Source organism: Equus quagga, chromosome 5 (genome assembly GCF_021613505.1).
Source record: "Equus quagga isolate Etosha38 chromosome 5, UCLA_HA_Equagga_1.0, whole genome shotgun sequence".
Taxonomy (NCBI): domain Eukaryota; kingdom Metazoa; phylum Chordata; class Mammalia; order Perissodactyla; family Equidae; genus Equus; species Equus quagga.
In genome coordinates this window covers 12,842,870-12,858,615 of record NC_060271.1, presented here as the reverse complement: position 1 = coordinate 12,858,615, position 15,746 = coordinate 12,842,870, and the positions used below count along the sequence as shown (strand labels likewise).

Here is a 15,746-nt window from a genome sequence, read left to right as displayed (position 1 = left end):
TGTCCTCAGTGAGGGGCTTTGTTCTGGAAGGGAATATTAGCTCGCTAGTATGAACAATGATAGAACTTGTGCTGTTTATCAATATTTATTGCCTCTTAGTTCCAAAGACATCCTTTCTGCTTGCTGCGTAAATTTATCTGAGCAGTTTAAAATTTTCCCTTTGTAAGCTGGCATGTTAACTTTTATCACTAGAGAGCAATGGAGAGACTTTTCCATCCTGTTCCAGGGTGTTTACTCAGCAAGTACCTGTAGCTTCTATTTCCTGCTAAGCCAGGTACTACAGTGCAAGTGAGCTCTGACTTGAGTAGTTTTGTAGCAGAGTGACATCTCCCATGAACAGCTTTACCAGGTACTCTAGTGGGCAGATTTCTAGCTTGTTCCTGGGAGAAGCACCTTAGCAACTGCTCTGCCATTAAGTGAGCCACAGCTAAGCCCTTTTCAAAAAGGTCTGGATCTCAGTCCTGGAGTGTGACGGGGGGATGAGGGATTCTTCCTTGGTCACTCTAAATTAGCCCTTGGATTAGTGGCTGCTCCTTTTATCTGCTATTTCTATATTGTTTAGAGTTCTTTTTACTTCTTACTACCCAATCACTCATCACCCCAATCCTGTGATAGTTAATAATTCTTCATATTATAAACTTTCCTTTCATCAAACAATTGTGTGGTTTCTCTCTCCTGATTGGTCCAGTCAGATCCTTCATATTTCATCCCAGAACCTCTGTATTTACTAGTTTTTCGAATATGGAAAGCCACTCCTAATTTCTAGTTGCTTTTTCAAACGAGCCCTCTGAGCTTTCTAGAACAAGTGTTAGCTCTTTTGGGAATCCTGGGGTTGTCAGATGCCCTATTGCTTCCTTCAATTTCTCCCGCACAAATGCTAACGCTACTTTTGGTGGTTTGTCCCTAATGTTGTGATACCTCACTGTTTTTTGTTGTAGATGACATTCATGGGTTTTTTGGTTCTTCAATTCCATTTGCTTTGTGTTTTTTCATTTATTATTTTGAAATAATTTCACTTACAAAAATTTGCAAAAATAATACAAAGAATCCCTGTACTTCTTGCATCTAAATTCTGATGTCAGCATTTTACCACATTTGCTCCACCATTCTCTATACTTTTTTCCTGAAACATTTGCAAGTTGAAGGACTGGATGCCATTTACCCTTCAATACTTTATTTGTATTTCCTTAAAACAATATTCTCTTAGATAATCATAGTACAATTATAAAAATCAGGAAATTAACATTATTAAATACTATTATCTAATCTACAATTCTTACTCAAACTGCAACACTGATGCCTTTTGTAGCAAAACAAAGTTTAAAAAATAATGTTTTTTCCCTCATCTAATATCCAATCTAGGTTCACATGTTACCTTTAGCTGTCCTCTCTCTTTAGTTTTCTTTAACCTGGAACTTTTTTTTCACGATCGTAACATTTTTAAAGAGTATAGGCTAGTTCTTTTGTAGAATCTTTTGTGGAAACGTCAATTTGAGTTTGTGTGATGTTTTCTCAAGCTATGCATTTTTGGAAGGAATTCACAAAGGTGATAGTGCATCCTCCATGCATCACCTCAGGAGGCTTCTGATATCTAGCTGTCCCATGACTGGTGATGTTAATCTATCTTTTAACAAAATAAAATTTACATAAAATGAAATGCACAAATACTAAGTATACTCTTTCATGAATTTCGAAAAATGCTTACACCTCCCCAACTTATATAAAGATAAAAAATACTTCCTACAACCAGAAAATTCCTTCATGCCCTTTCCCAGTCAATCCCTACTTCCCACAGGCAACCGTTGTTCTGATTTTCTTTCTCATCATAGATTATTTGCCTGCTCTAGAATGTCACATAAATGGAATTATACAGTATGTACCCTTTTGTGTAAGGCTTCACTGAGAGTCATCATGTTGTTGTATCAGTCACTCCTTTTTATTACTTAGTAAGTAGTCCATTACATGGTTACACCACAATTTTTCTATTCTTGTGTTGACAGATATTTAAATTGCTCCCAGTTCAGGACTATTATGAATAAAATTACAATAAACACAAATACAACTGTCAATTCTCTTGAGTAAATACCTAGAAGTGGAAGTACTGGGTCATAGGGTAGGTTTATATTTAGTTTTATTAAAAACTGCCAGACCTTTTCCCAAAATGCCTGTACTACTTCACATTCCTACTAACAATATATGAGAGTTCCAAATGCTCTAAAATGTCACCAAATTTAGTGTTTCCATACTTTCAAATATTAGCCATGCTGGTGGGTACGTAGCAGTATCTCAGAGCGGTCTTAATTTGAATTTCCACACTTCCCTTATGACTGACAGTGATCATTTTTTTCATGTGCCTATTGGCCATTCATATATCTTCCTTTGTGAAGTGTCTATTCAAGTCTTACTCATGATTTTTTTTTAATTGATTTGTCGGAATTATTCATAATATGGATATAGGTCCCGTTTCAGACATATGTTTTGCAAATATTTTCTCTGAGTCTGTGAGATAAGTAGAAAGCTTTCAATTTTGATGAAATCAATTTATCAATGTTTTCCTTTATTGTTATTGCTTCTTGTGTTCAAAGAAATATTTTTCTATCCCCTAAGCCAGAAAGATATTCTAAGTTTTCTTCTAAAAGCTTTATAGTTTTGAGCTTCTAGGTCTATTCAGAAGTCTAGTATGGATTAGGTCTATAATCCATCTCAAATTCATTTTTTTGTATGCTTATGAGGTAGAGGATACAGACATATAATGTGACATCATCTTGACTACTGCAGCTTTATACTAAGTCTTCAAGGTACGTACGATAAGTCCTCCAACTTTGTTCTTTTTCAAGATTGCTTTGGATATTCCAGGTCTTTGGTGTTTCAATATAAATTTTAGATAACTCTGTCAATTTCTATAAGAAAGCATGCTGGTTGGGGTTGTGCAGAATCTATAGAATTTATATCCTAACTGTTGAGTCTTCCAAGTCAAAGCTTCCCATACAAAATGGTGTCTCTCTCCTTTTATTTAGATCTTTACGCTCTCATGGCAATATTTTGAGGTTCAGTATAGATGTCTTTCACATCTTTTGTTAAATTTATTCCTAAGCAGTTTTTGCTCACTTTACTTTAGGCATTTTATAAAATGTTATTTCCCAACTGCTTGTTGCTAGTATACAAAAATAAGACGATTTTTTTATATTGACCTCATATCCCAAAAGCTTGTAATTTATAGAGCCCTTAGGATTTTCCATGTAAACAATCATGTCACCTACAAGTAGACTTTTAGTTCTTCCTTTGAATTTGTATGCAATTTCATTTCTTTTTCTTGCCTTATTGCACTTGCTAGGACTTTCAGTACAATGCTAAATGTAAGCGGTGAGAGTAAATGTCTTAACATTGCTCCTAATATTAAAGGGAGCACTGCCTTTACTGGAGAATTTGGGGAGACTGAAAAACTATTGCTACACTGCTGCCATCCTCTCAGAATCCTTCCTCTCTACAAATTTCTTACTTCTCAGGTTCCAAACATATTAAAGTCTCTCAATCCTAGAAACTCCAGCCTCACACTTGGCTTCTCTTTCTTCAAAGAAGAGTCTTCAACCATGCCCATCACTTTTGAAAGTAACCTTTGAAAGGTCACCTCAAACTGCCAAATCCAAAGTTCTCGCCCACATTTAATAATATCTACTATTTAAAAACCTATGTGGGAAGGTCTGTAAATGTTTCACATTCATCATATGTGATCTTCACTCCTTACTACAATGTTGCAAGGAAGACATTACTATCTACCTAACAACTCAGGAAAAATCAGGGCTATTTAACTTGTCCAAGGTAACAATATAGGATTGTTAATAACATTAAACTAATACTATTTCAAAACAGAAAAATAACTTCCCAATCATATGATGTACAGTATGGAAAAAAATATACATAGAAAACCCACTGTAAACAATTAGGTCCCAAAATACCTTCGTTATTTTTTATTATTCCTTCTTGGTATACCCCTTTCTTCTTCAACCAATTACTTCTCAGTTTACTGCTATTTCACAGGTATCTGCTCTAGGCCTCCTGTCGGTATATATTACTCTCCTTGGGTGATTCTATCCATGCACAAACCTCAAATATTATTCTACTTCCATGTGCCTATCTCGAGATCTCACCCTTCTCTTTGGTCCTAAGAATTTGTTATCTACTCCCTACAATTCTGCTCCTCTTGTGCTTCCTTTTCAAATTAATTATTATTCATCAACTCACTTTGGACAGAAATCTCATTTTTGACTCTTCTTTCTTTAGTTACAATACCTCAGTTCTAATCCTTTAGATTTATTCTCCAAAACAAGATCTTTGACAAACTAAATGTCTGTCAACAGGAAAATGGATAAATAAATCTAGTACATTCACACAACAGAATATTTACTATACAATTGTGGAAAAGATAGGGCGGGGTTGCTCAACCACGGTACAACAGAAATTTTGGGCTGGTTAAGTCTTCGTTACAGGGCTATTCTGTGCATTGTAGAATGTTTAGCAACATCCCTGATCTCTACATACTAGATGCCAATAGCACTACCCCCAGTTATGACAACTCAAATTTCTCTAGATATTGCCAAATGTACCCTGGGGTGCAAGGTTGCTCCTGGTTGAGAACCACTAATCTAAAGCCATATCTATCAACACAGATAAATCTCAAACAACTTTAAGCAAATAAAAGAAAATTACAATATGATACTATTCATATAAAGATCAAAATCAGGCAAAATGATATTATAGACTATTTACAGATACACACATACAGTAAAAGTTTCTCAAAAACATGCTTAAGGATGACACACACTGAAATCAAAGATGGTGAGTACCTCTCGGAGAAAGTGAAGAGAATACAATCAGGGAAGCTTTAACTGTACCTGTAATATCTTGTCTCTTTTGTAAAAGAATGGTATAGGGCATATCTCGCAAAATGTCAGTACTTCACGAAGCTAGGTGACGTGACTGCTTGATTATTTTTCTCCATACTTTTACATACACTCAGAATTATTTCATAAAAACATAAATGCTAAATTTGCCTTTACTGACCTTGTTCAGGTTTGATAGCAAAATTCCCTGTAAACCACTTAGGTGAAACTAATGCTACCTTGACATTTATCTTTCCACTGTCAATTCATTTCCCACTGGGAATGCCCCAGAACTGATAATGGAGTAGTTTAAAAGGCACTCTAAATAACTTCCACTTTATCCCACACTACTTCTTATTTGTTACAAACTGTTTTTTACCAAGGCACATAAGAAACAAAACTACTAAAGAGACCCAAATAAACTTGTTTACTACATGCTCACTGGCTGTGGTCATAATCTAAGATGTATGTTACATAAATATTCACATCAGATATAAATAATTACAGTGGGTTTTACTTAATTATGCAGATTAAAAGTACAAAAAGAAACTCATTTTATAATAGGACTATAATTAAACTTTTTTTGGTTGCTGGTTTAATGAGGATTTCACCGAGTTCCCAAAGTGTGATGAACAAAAGAGATTTTTTTTTTTTTTTTGGAGGAAGATTAGCCAAGCTAACATCCGTGACCACCTTCCTCTACTTTATATGTGGGACGCCTGCCTCAGCATGGCTGGACAAGCGGTGTGTATGTCCGCACCCAGGATCGGAACTGGCAACCCTGGGCCGCTGAAGCGGAACGTGCGAACTTAACTGCTGCGCCACCAGGCTAGCCCAAGAGTTTGTTTCTTAATCACTCCCACTGGTCTTTCTTGGATTTGCTTATAAATTTTATTGAATAAATAATCAAAGTTATAATTTAGTGTCATAGTAATTTCTGGAATACTGGATATCTAGAACATTCTGGACAAATATTCAATATGTCAGGACAAAACAGACCTTTGCAAGACTAACGCTTTGAAGGACAGCTGCCTGGGGGTAAGAATTCACAGTGATAAATAACATTTAAATCAAGGACCCCCAAGACACTTGCTAGACTCAGGAGAAGAGGGGTTGACGCCTAAATTTGACTCTTCTTTAGTTGGCTTTATTAACATATTAAAATGGCTGTCACAGTAGAGACTGCTGGTCTAATGTGCTACTTAAAAATAACTAGAGCTGCACTACCCAATATGGTAGCCACTAGCCACATGTGGTTGTTGAGTACTCAGAATGTGCGTAGTCTATATTGAGATGTGCTACAAGTATAGAATATATAACATTATCTTAATAATTTAAGATATTGATTACATGTTAAAATTATAATAATTTGGATATATTTGGTTAAATAAAATATATTAAACTTTTTTTTTTTAAGTTGCACTAAAAATTCTACTTTTGGTTTAGAGGTCAAAAGGCACTAACTCAACACACAATAGCATTAAGTTTTACTGAATATCTTTTTGTTGTTAGCACCATCGAGTCAATTCCAACTTCTAGTGACCCTGTATACAGTAAGGCAGAACCCTACCCCATCTTTTTTACTATCCTCTCATCTTCCGGTGCTTTATCAGGCAATGCTCTGCTGCTATTCCTATGGTTTTCAAGGCCAGTTCTTCAGAAGTGGGTGGCCAGGTCCTCCTTCCTAGTCTGTTTTAGTTTGGAAACTCCAATGAAATCTGTCCACCATGTGACCCTGCTGGTATTTGAATTACTAGGGGCACAGCTTTCAGCAACATACAGCTGCCACAGTACGGCAGCCAACAGGTGGTGTGGTTCCCTGACCAGGAAATGAACCCAGGCCACAGCATAAGAGCAGTGAATCTTAACCACTAGACCACCAGGGATGTGGCTACTGAATATATAGACAATAGCTAAAATACTCCTGACTGCATATTTATAATTTATCACAATTTTTTTATATAAGTGGGTAAAATCAAGAGAAAAAACCTCTTATGATAGTTGGAGAAAGACATTTAACATGCAAGACTACATAATTATATTTGAACATTGAACCTTATAAAACTTAAGGGAAATTAAAGATTTTTTTTTAAAGTTTCAAAGGCATAAAGACGAAAAACATGAAAATTTGCTAAAAGTTACATAGGAATTTTGGTCATCATCTTCATACTATCAACTCTCTCCCTCTAAAAACAAAAATCTAAACTTAAGGACTCCCTTTTTAGTAATTCCTGAAATGTTCTCATTACTAACAGGGTCTTATATTTAAGACATTATTTGTTAGGTTTTAACTACACATCTAACCCTTCATACTTACAAAGTCTTCCTCTTCAAACTGCAACTTTTCCACCTTGTCTTCTTTCTTTTCTTCCCTAATCTCTGTAGATGGCTTTTCCTGAAAGGCACAGCCTTTCCGGGAGTGGAAGCTGCCATTCCAGTGGCGATGGTTTCCTATGCCACCGCCACTACGCTGGCTCATGCCATCATGACCTCGGGAAGAGCCATGCCAACCAGACAGGTTCCCTGTGATTCCAGCATGTGCTCCCTTAGAGACACCAGAGTCCACAGAATCATGGCGGAACAGGGAGGGCTGGTGCCAGGAATCTAGAATAGTAAGGCAAAGTAGCACATTAGATTGTGTGCTTCCTGGAAATTCAGAAACAATTGGGCCAGATGCTTCCTGATCTGGTTTATGTATGGTACTGCTGAAAGGCCCTTCAGGGGACTTTTTTTTTTTTTAATTTTTATTCTTTTTAGATTGGCACCTGAGCTAACATCTGTTGCCAATCTTTTTTTTTTTTTTTTGCTTCTCACCTAAGCCCCCTGGTACACAGATGTATATTCCAGTTGTGAGTGCCTCCGGTTGTGCTATGTGGGACGCCACTTCAGCATGGCCTGATGAGCGGTGCCATGTCTGTGCTTGGGATCCGGACCAGCAAAACCCCAGGCTGCCGCAGCAGAGTGCGCAAATTTACCCACTCGGCCATGGTACTGGCCCCTATTGTTTTTTTTAAGATTGGCACCTGAGCTAAGATCTGTTGCCAATCTTTTTCTTCTTCTTCGTCTTCCCCCCAAAGCCCACCAGTACATAGTTGTATATTGTAGTTGTGGGTCCTTCTGATTGTGCTATGTGGGATGCCGCCTCAGCATGGCTTGATGAACGGTGCTATGTCCACACCCAGGATCCAAACCAGCAAAACCCTGGGCCACCGAAGCAGAGTGCGTGAATTTAACCACTCGGCCACAGGGCCAGCCCCCAGGAGACTTCGTAAATAAAAGATTAAGTCCCCAAAAAAAGCAATCACAAAATACATCTTTTTCTTTTAAGTAATTTCTATATGAATTCTTCAATTGAATAAATAACTCATGAGAACATAAGAATGTTAGAAAGCCAATGTAGCTGAGTAATGACTACTGGAGGATCTAGGTGAGAACTATTTTTACAAAGGACCATTATTTCAAAATTATGGACATGCAACCCCAGCCTGGGCTTACCCTGAGCAGCTTAAATAGACTCATGGAAGTTGGGCATGGCTCACCTCCTGCAGTTCGTAGAGGTCCATTGTTGAAAAAGCCATCAGAGGAATTATGTCGACGACGGCTTACTCCAAATCTACCATCTCCTCGGGGTAGGTGCTCTCCGTGTTTTTCGAAGGTGGCTGTAGGTGACTAAGACGATAAAGTATAGAGAGGTAAACAGGTAAGTAGATATGAGTCTCTTTCAGTATCTTAAGTTTTGTATCAGGCTTTTAGAAAACAAGTAATAATGGCAGTAGAAACCCCCATTATGAGCATAAGGGTACCAGAGGCCTCTCAGTTAGATGAGCCCTAGGTTACACATTCAATCATTAACTCATTTCCTTTATCCCAGAAGGGGAGAAAACGAAGTTACAACACTTAGTTGTTTGCATGAGAGAGGGGAAAAGAATCCTGTCAATATCCATAAAGAATAAGCCCCAAAACTTTACTCTTAAAAATACTAAGTTAATCTTGCAACAGAAAAAGAAAAGCAAGATGTTTGCTTTAAAAAATTCTCAACAGCTTTATTATTTCTGTAAATTATTCCACAAGTGAAGAGAAAGGAATGTTTAAATACCACCTTGCTAGGCCATTAACAACTACACAGAGTGTTTATAGTTTTGTAAAACACTTATTTCCAAACATTACTTAATACTCATAATACTATTATAATTTGGTATCATCCCCATTTTACTCATTAACACTCGAGGAAAGAGGTCAGGGAAAATAAGTCTTTGAGGTTAACAACTAAAAGCAGGCAGTTTGAGAACCACTATTATAGATGGTCTCTAATGTCCCTTCCTTTTTCAAATTAATTTTATTCTATGACATTCTTTAGTCTCAGATGATAGAGGCCAAAGTCTAAAACGCCATGAAAAGTATGAGTATGTTTGACAAGTGCATATAGGAAAACTATAGGTTGGGGCATAGACATCCTTACATCTATTTTCTTATTATTAATAACTTCACTAATACTTGGTATTGTCAGTCTTTTTTATTTTAGCCATTCTAGTGGGTTACAAAGATTTTCTCCTATTCTTTCTTTTAAGTTTTATGGTTTTTAGCTCTGCAATTTAGGTTATCATCCACTTTGAGTTAATTTTTATGTGTGGTATGAAGTAAAGGTTGAGGTTCTTTCCCTTCCCCCAAGACAGATATCCAGTTCTAGAACTATATGTTAAAAAGACTATCACTTTCACATTGAATCACCTTGGCACTTTAGTCAAAAATCAACTGATTTTATGTACAGAACTATTTTTGAATTCTCTATTATATTCCATTGCTTGATATGTCTATCCTTATGCCAGTACCATACAACTTTGCTTACAACAGCTTTACTGGAAATACTGAAATATTTCCTAATTTTTTTCACTTAGTTCGTTGTGCTAAATCAACAACTCTGCAGATATAACCTCAGCATACTTTAATTTTAAATGCTTTCCTGGATCCCATACCTAATCCTTCAGGCCTACCACCCCCTAGCCTTGGGTCAGATTATATAAATTATGAGATCTTGGGAATTTCACAAGGGCAATTCAAAATGAAATTGAGAGCAAAAGGTTGTGGTGCAGATAGATGAGGAACATCTTCCCCAAAATTCACATTTAAATACAGGTAAGACAGGCTATTTTTTTTTAAGACTACCTATCAGCTCTGTCCCTTGTCTATTAGTTGGCAAAATGAGAAGAATTTTTAAGTTTACTAGCTTCCCAAAGATTTCCTTTATCAATAATTTAGGCTGTTCTGCGTACTGTGACTAGGGCTACTTTATTCTATATGAACTAGTTGTCCCATTTGTCTTTATCCCTAACACAACACACATTTCCCCTGAAATCATTAAATAGATTATTGCCTCTAAAATAGCAATTTAAGGATTTAAATTTCTAGGATTTAATGAGATCCATGTAGTAGTCAATCAATCACTGTCTCTCCTTTTCCTTCCTCCTCATCTACTACTTTAGACAAATGTGCGCACATTCTAAAGGTCCATTTCCCCAGAAACCATTTCCCTTTTATGCCTGCCCCTTTGTCCTCGACAACAGGTTAGCAGGTATGTTTTACTTCCAAAGTGTGCTGCAGCTTACACAGGAAGTCTTCAGTGTGTCACGTAATGAGACAGCTTAGCACGTAAGGAAAAAAGTGGGACACTTGGCAGTAGTAGGGCACACACTGAACTGGATGCCTATTAATTTATATACTATTAAAATAAAGGTAACGTCTATGAAAACACATTTGAAATCCTCAGGCAAGGTTGAATATACAAAACACACCTAGAGTATAAAACAGAGGCCATAGACCAGTTGGAGATGAAAAGAACTGGTATTTGGATTGTTACTACAGGAATGGAGAACAGTACCTTAGCTGACTGTGGTGTTGAGAAATTTAGCCAAGCAGGAACAAAGTCATGCTGCGCCATTTAGGTCCAGTGTCTCTTTTCAGCAAGGTGAGGCATCCAACCTCATGGCCAGGATCTGAAAATGAGAAAACTCAAATCACTTATGCTTACAAGAACACGATACCATTGTGTAAATGAGCCAATGATTTCTCTACGATACTCTCTTTACAGAAAGACCTGCCCTCTGAGCCTCTCCAGATTACTTATCAGGCTCTATTCTTCAGAGAAGTTCTAAACAAAAGCAATAGTCTGTGAATATATGACCATGGAAAAAAACATAAACAGAAAAACGTGACATAGTTCTAGAAGATTATATGAAAGAAGCTAATGAATTCTTGAGTTATATCAGAAGAACCTTAAGAATAAACATCTACATAGTTACAGATACTTGAAAAGAGATTAATCTGCTTCAGGTCCTCAGGTTACTTCCGGCAAAAACAGTACAAAAGATCTTCCTAGAGAAGGGTGATACAACCTCTCCAGAGTTTTTCTATTTAGTTCACATTAATTTCCTTAAACACCAGTTAGAGTCATTTTTCCTGAGAGATCCATTGGTGTCTCCAAAGCACTCTACTGATAGTCTCCAAAATTAAACATCAGAAAGCAGTAGATATTTTCCATGATACATATACATACACAGTCTTCTTCCAAAGTTAGGCATAGGAGCATATTTACCCCAGAGTGTAACCTCTGTGGTCCTGTTTCCTGAACTCCTTGAGTCTGCCAGCTGGATTTCCCACGAAGTTCTCTTGTTAAAAGGGTGCTTAATTAGGCTGGCCAGCAGCACGCCTTGTGATGAAGCACAAAGAAGCCAGACTCTGTGTGGCTCACTCTCTCAGTCCCCTTAATTGCTCATCTTAAACTATCTAGTTCCTGACACGTTTCCAAAAGGGGGAAGGGGAAAGGGGAAGGGGGGAGGGGAACATAAAAAGTATTTGTTACATTTAAAAAATGGGGGGAAGGGGAAAGACCTATGTCTGTGTTCACCTCATTCAACTTCCTTGGGTGATGGCACTATGATGTTGCTTAAATAGATAATACATGGATATTTGGACAGTGAGTGCAAACACTGTTCATAACAAGGTCACAGATAGAAAAATAGGTGGACTCATGTGTGGGCAAATAATGTCATCAAAGTGATAGATCAAAAATATAACATTAAAGAGCTACAAAAGATCTTCTCAGGAGTCAACTCCAGTGGCAAAACATCCACATGATAAAGCCTTTAATTTACAAATCTCATTATTCTTACACAGCTGCTAAAATAGTGTGCAGATAGGTATTTATATTTGTCTTCTCCTTCAAAATCTAAGGACACAAGAAATCTTGTTAAAAAAAAAAAAATCAGACAGGAACTTGATATACTTTTCCCTCCAAAGAATAGCAGCTTTCAAGGCAAATTTCTTGGTATAAAGCTCCCAAATGTATCTTCTATTTCTTTGGTCTTCACTATTTATAAATTCAGAGCAAAACTAAAACAAGCAGAAAGACAGGGGCTAAGGGGGAGTCAAGGAGAAAGTTCCAAAGTGAAGTTTTCTTCTCTCAGTTCTCTGTATTTCACGTGTTCTGCTCCTTCCTGAAGATTGAATTGAGCTACTGGAAGGTGATATGAAGAATCTTCTACTGCTTCAGTAGAAAAGTCACTTATTTTGAATCCATGTCCATCATTATTCAACCATTTAAAAGGCCACAGGAATCACTATAAATAAAAAAACAAAATAATACATAGTATCACAAGAGGCAAAATCATTATTATATATAATTGCTAAAATGAGACACAGTCAAACGATCAATCAAATAAAGGTCCTAGGAGTCAAGACTCAAGTCCAATTTAGACATTAATGTGTCACCACCACCTATAGCAACAAAATAACTGGCTACAATTCTTTTAAGAATTGTTTTAAAGGACTTTAGAAAAGTCACCTGAATAGAGTTTGCTTTTTCATATAACCATTTCTCCAATTAGCTATCAAAGGCAATTCAGAAATGCAAATTAATGAGTCTGTTAGATCTAGATTTTCTCTCATACATGGAATAGCTTGCCATGGGTGGTCAAAGAGACTATTTAACTTTCTGGTTTACTACCACAGTCATCAACTACCTAATTATTTAGTACTAACCACAGCTAGATCCTTAAAAATGAGACATCTGTCATAGTACTCTTTGTATATATATTTACATATTTTTAGATATCTAGTTATTAATTAAGAGACTTAAGCTCTAATGCTGACTTAAGACATGCAGTAACAGATGCACAAATATTTCTTTGGCAAATCCCCAACATTCTTCCAGTGGCTAGAAAGTTTTCTGATGTAAGAGAATGCTTACATCTGTGGGCAAGTCTACTCTATGCTGGTAAATTCTAGTTTGGTGGATATTTCTCATATAATCAACTGGCAGCCTTGCTCTACTGTTTTAAGTTGATGAGAATAAGAACATCAAATTCAGGATAGTAAATACCTCTGTGGGGAAATGAAGGGAAAGGAATCAAAAAGAGGTCCCAGGGGGCTTCAATTGCATCTGTAATGTGTTATTTCTTAAGTTGAATGATGGGTATGACACTATTCAGGTGTTCTCTACTTTTTATAAACTTGTAATACTTATGAGTATTAACAGAACAAGCATATAGAGAGTCAGGTAAAAGATTTAAATAACGTAATTTATAAGTTGAAATACCTACGATATACATAATCATCCAGAGTATATATATTCCTTCAGCACACATGGAACAGTTATAAAAACTATCAGAAGTTAGAAGTTATACTAGTTAGAAGCCTCAATTAATTCCAAAGCATAAAACATTCTATGTTCTCTGACCATATAGTATTAAAGTTAGAAAACAACTTTCTCTTGTAAGTCCCACTCTCCCTCCTCTTCCTGAAGAAATCCTGTCCAAAGCCATTAGGTGAGGTCAAGCAAGGTAAGGATCCATGGGCGGCAGAGGGGGAGCTGCAGAGGCCCAGAGTAGGTGCAGGGACCTAACCAGGATGTGGAGGGTGTCCATGCAGGGTGGAGGACAGAGAAATGTTTGTGTGTATGGCAGCAGCCCAGTGCAGGATGTCAGAGCCCACTGGATAACGTAAGGTGAGCGTCCCAGGAGGAAGGCATCCCAACGCAGAATGTGGGTGCCTCAATGCAATAAAGAGTGCATCCTAGCAGAGGGACAAGGTCAAGCAAGTTGAGGGCTTCCACGCAGCAAGGTGCCTTGCACAAGTGTTGCAACCTGGGTGTGGTGAGGAAGAAATCCATGCAAGAGAGGAGGTGGCAACTGGAGGCTGGTTACATACTGGGAATTAATCAAAAAGTAAAAAATACTAAGATTATATACTTGCAACATAACAGCTAGACCAGTACTTAATGGAAAATAAGCTTTATAAACACTGTCCTTATTAAAACAAGACTAAAAACAAACTAACCTAAGCATTTTAATCAAGAAGATGGGAAAAGAGCAGTAAAGCAAACCTGAAGAAATAGAAAGAAGCAAAAAAAGATAAGGTCAGAAAAAAACAGATGATTAAAAAAAAGATAATCCTTTTGAAAAAGATTAATAAGAGACAAAGTGGTAAACTTGCTTGGAAAAAAGATACAAATAAAGACAATGAAAAAGGGTAAACACACACAACAGATTAAGAAATACTATGAACAAAACAATATTACAAGCAATTATATGTGAATAAATTTGAAAATCTTAAACTAGATGCATTTCTATGAAATGGCAAAATCGGCACAGTAACAGAAAACTTGATAGACCTATATTACATTATTATATACACCACGGACACTTAAATGTGAATCAGACAAACCCCATCCCCCCTTAAAGTGTCCCAGGTGAAAAAAAGAAGCCTGTAATTTGCTCTCTTGGGCAGCAAAGAGGTGCCTTGTTAGTGAGCTGGGAGTGAGGTGGTTAGCACTTTGGCCCAGGCCTGAAGTTTAGGGCCAGCCCGTACAAAGAACAGTTAGTTCAAGGATAATCCCTTGATATTGGATAATCAGTCTAGAGATTTTTAAAATCAAGACTGACTGCAGGACACACTCCAGGGAAGACCAGCTCTTAATATAAACAAATTAAAATATTCACAAAATATTTAGGAAGAAGCGAAATAAGCAGGACTTCACAACCAGTGGGATATTGGGGATAAAGGAGAAATCCAGGCTCATGTTGTGATTTCTAGCTTGTACAACTAGGTGGATGATCATCACATCACTTGCTGGTATAGGGAGTAAATGCTGACTGGCTACTGTTTATTCAGTATAATTCAGAGTTGTTTTTATATAGGTTTACATGTGCAACTCCCAGTAATAAGTATGATGACAATGTCCCTGTAATAGGTTCTTATGGAAATATCAATCAAATCAAACTTCATTATGGAAAAGACATAATTGACTATTTATTGCATACTTTTTGTCTTAAGAATTCTGGCTTAAACCACAGAGAACCTGAAATACAAGGCAGTGAGATGAAGCACCCATTAGGTTATGAAACAGACATGAAGGAAAATGTCTGAATTTTAAATAAACATCTCCCCCTTTGAAACCCCATTACACACGTTCCAGTCTTCCAATTGACACTTACACACCATCTTTTCAGTCAACAGTCAACCCCAAGTTTCTCTAAGCAGAGTCCCAGTTAAGGTAGTGATTGCAGAGGAAATATTAACTGGCAATGCTTTGCTACTGGTCTGAAAATTCTCAAGCTGTTATAGATTCCATAACAACTACTTACTCACCATCCTCAACATATTCCAACACCTAGGCTGTAAAGTTATGAAAGTGTGGTCTGCGCCTGCACGTACAGAGTATGTGGTGGGGAGGAGATGGATGGCAAATGAGAATGTTTAGTAAAAGGGAACAAATAAAAGATGATGAAAGAGGACAGATAAAACAAAGTCCTGTGCTTTAAAAGAAATTCCTGTTCTAGAAGGAAAAAACTAAAGGGAAACATGACAAAATAC

General features: G+C 36.9%; 1 protein-coding gene across 5 annotated transcripts in view; it reads right to left on the bottom strand.

Annotated features, from left to right (window-relative positions):
- Window positions 1-15,746, bottom strand: part of GPBP1L1 (GC-rich promoter binding protein 1 like 1) — a 52,626-nt gene that overhangs the window by 17,834 nt on the left and 19,046 nt on the right. For all 5 annotated transcript variants that reach the window (XM_046661938.1, XM_046661941.1, XM_046661939.1 and 2 more), the window contains exons 2-5: window positions 11,470-12,493; window positions 10,756-10,870; window positions 8,420-8,549; window positions 7,198-7,484 (exon numbers count right to left, since the gene is read on the bottom strand). In XM_046661938.1, coding sequence (XP_046517894.1) covers window positions 7,198-7,484; window positions 8,420-8,549; window positions 10,756-10,815 — 477 coding nt within the window. In that variant the 5' untranslated portion in view covers window positions 10,816-10,870; window positions 11,470-12,493. The remainder of the gene's footprint in view (window positions 1-7,197; window positions 7,485-8,419; window positions 8,550-10,755; window positions 10,871-11,469; window positions 12,494-15,746) is intronic.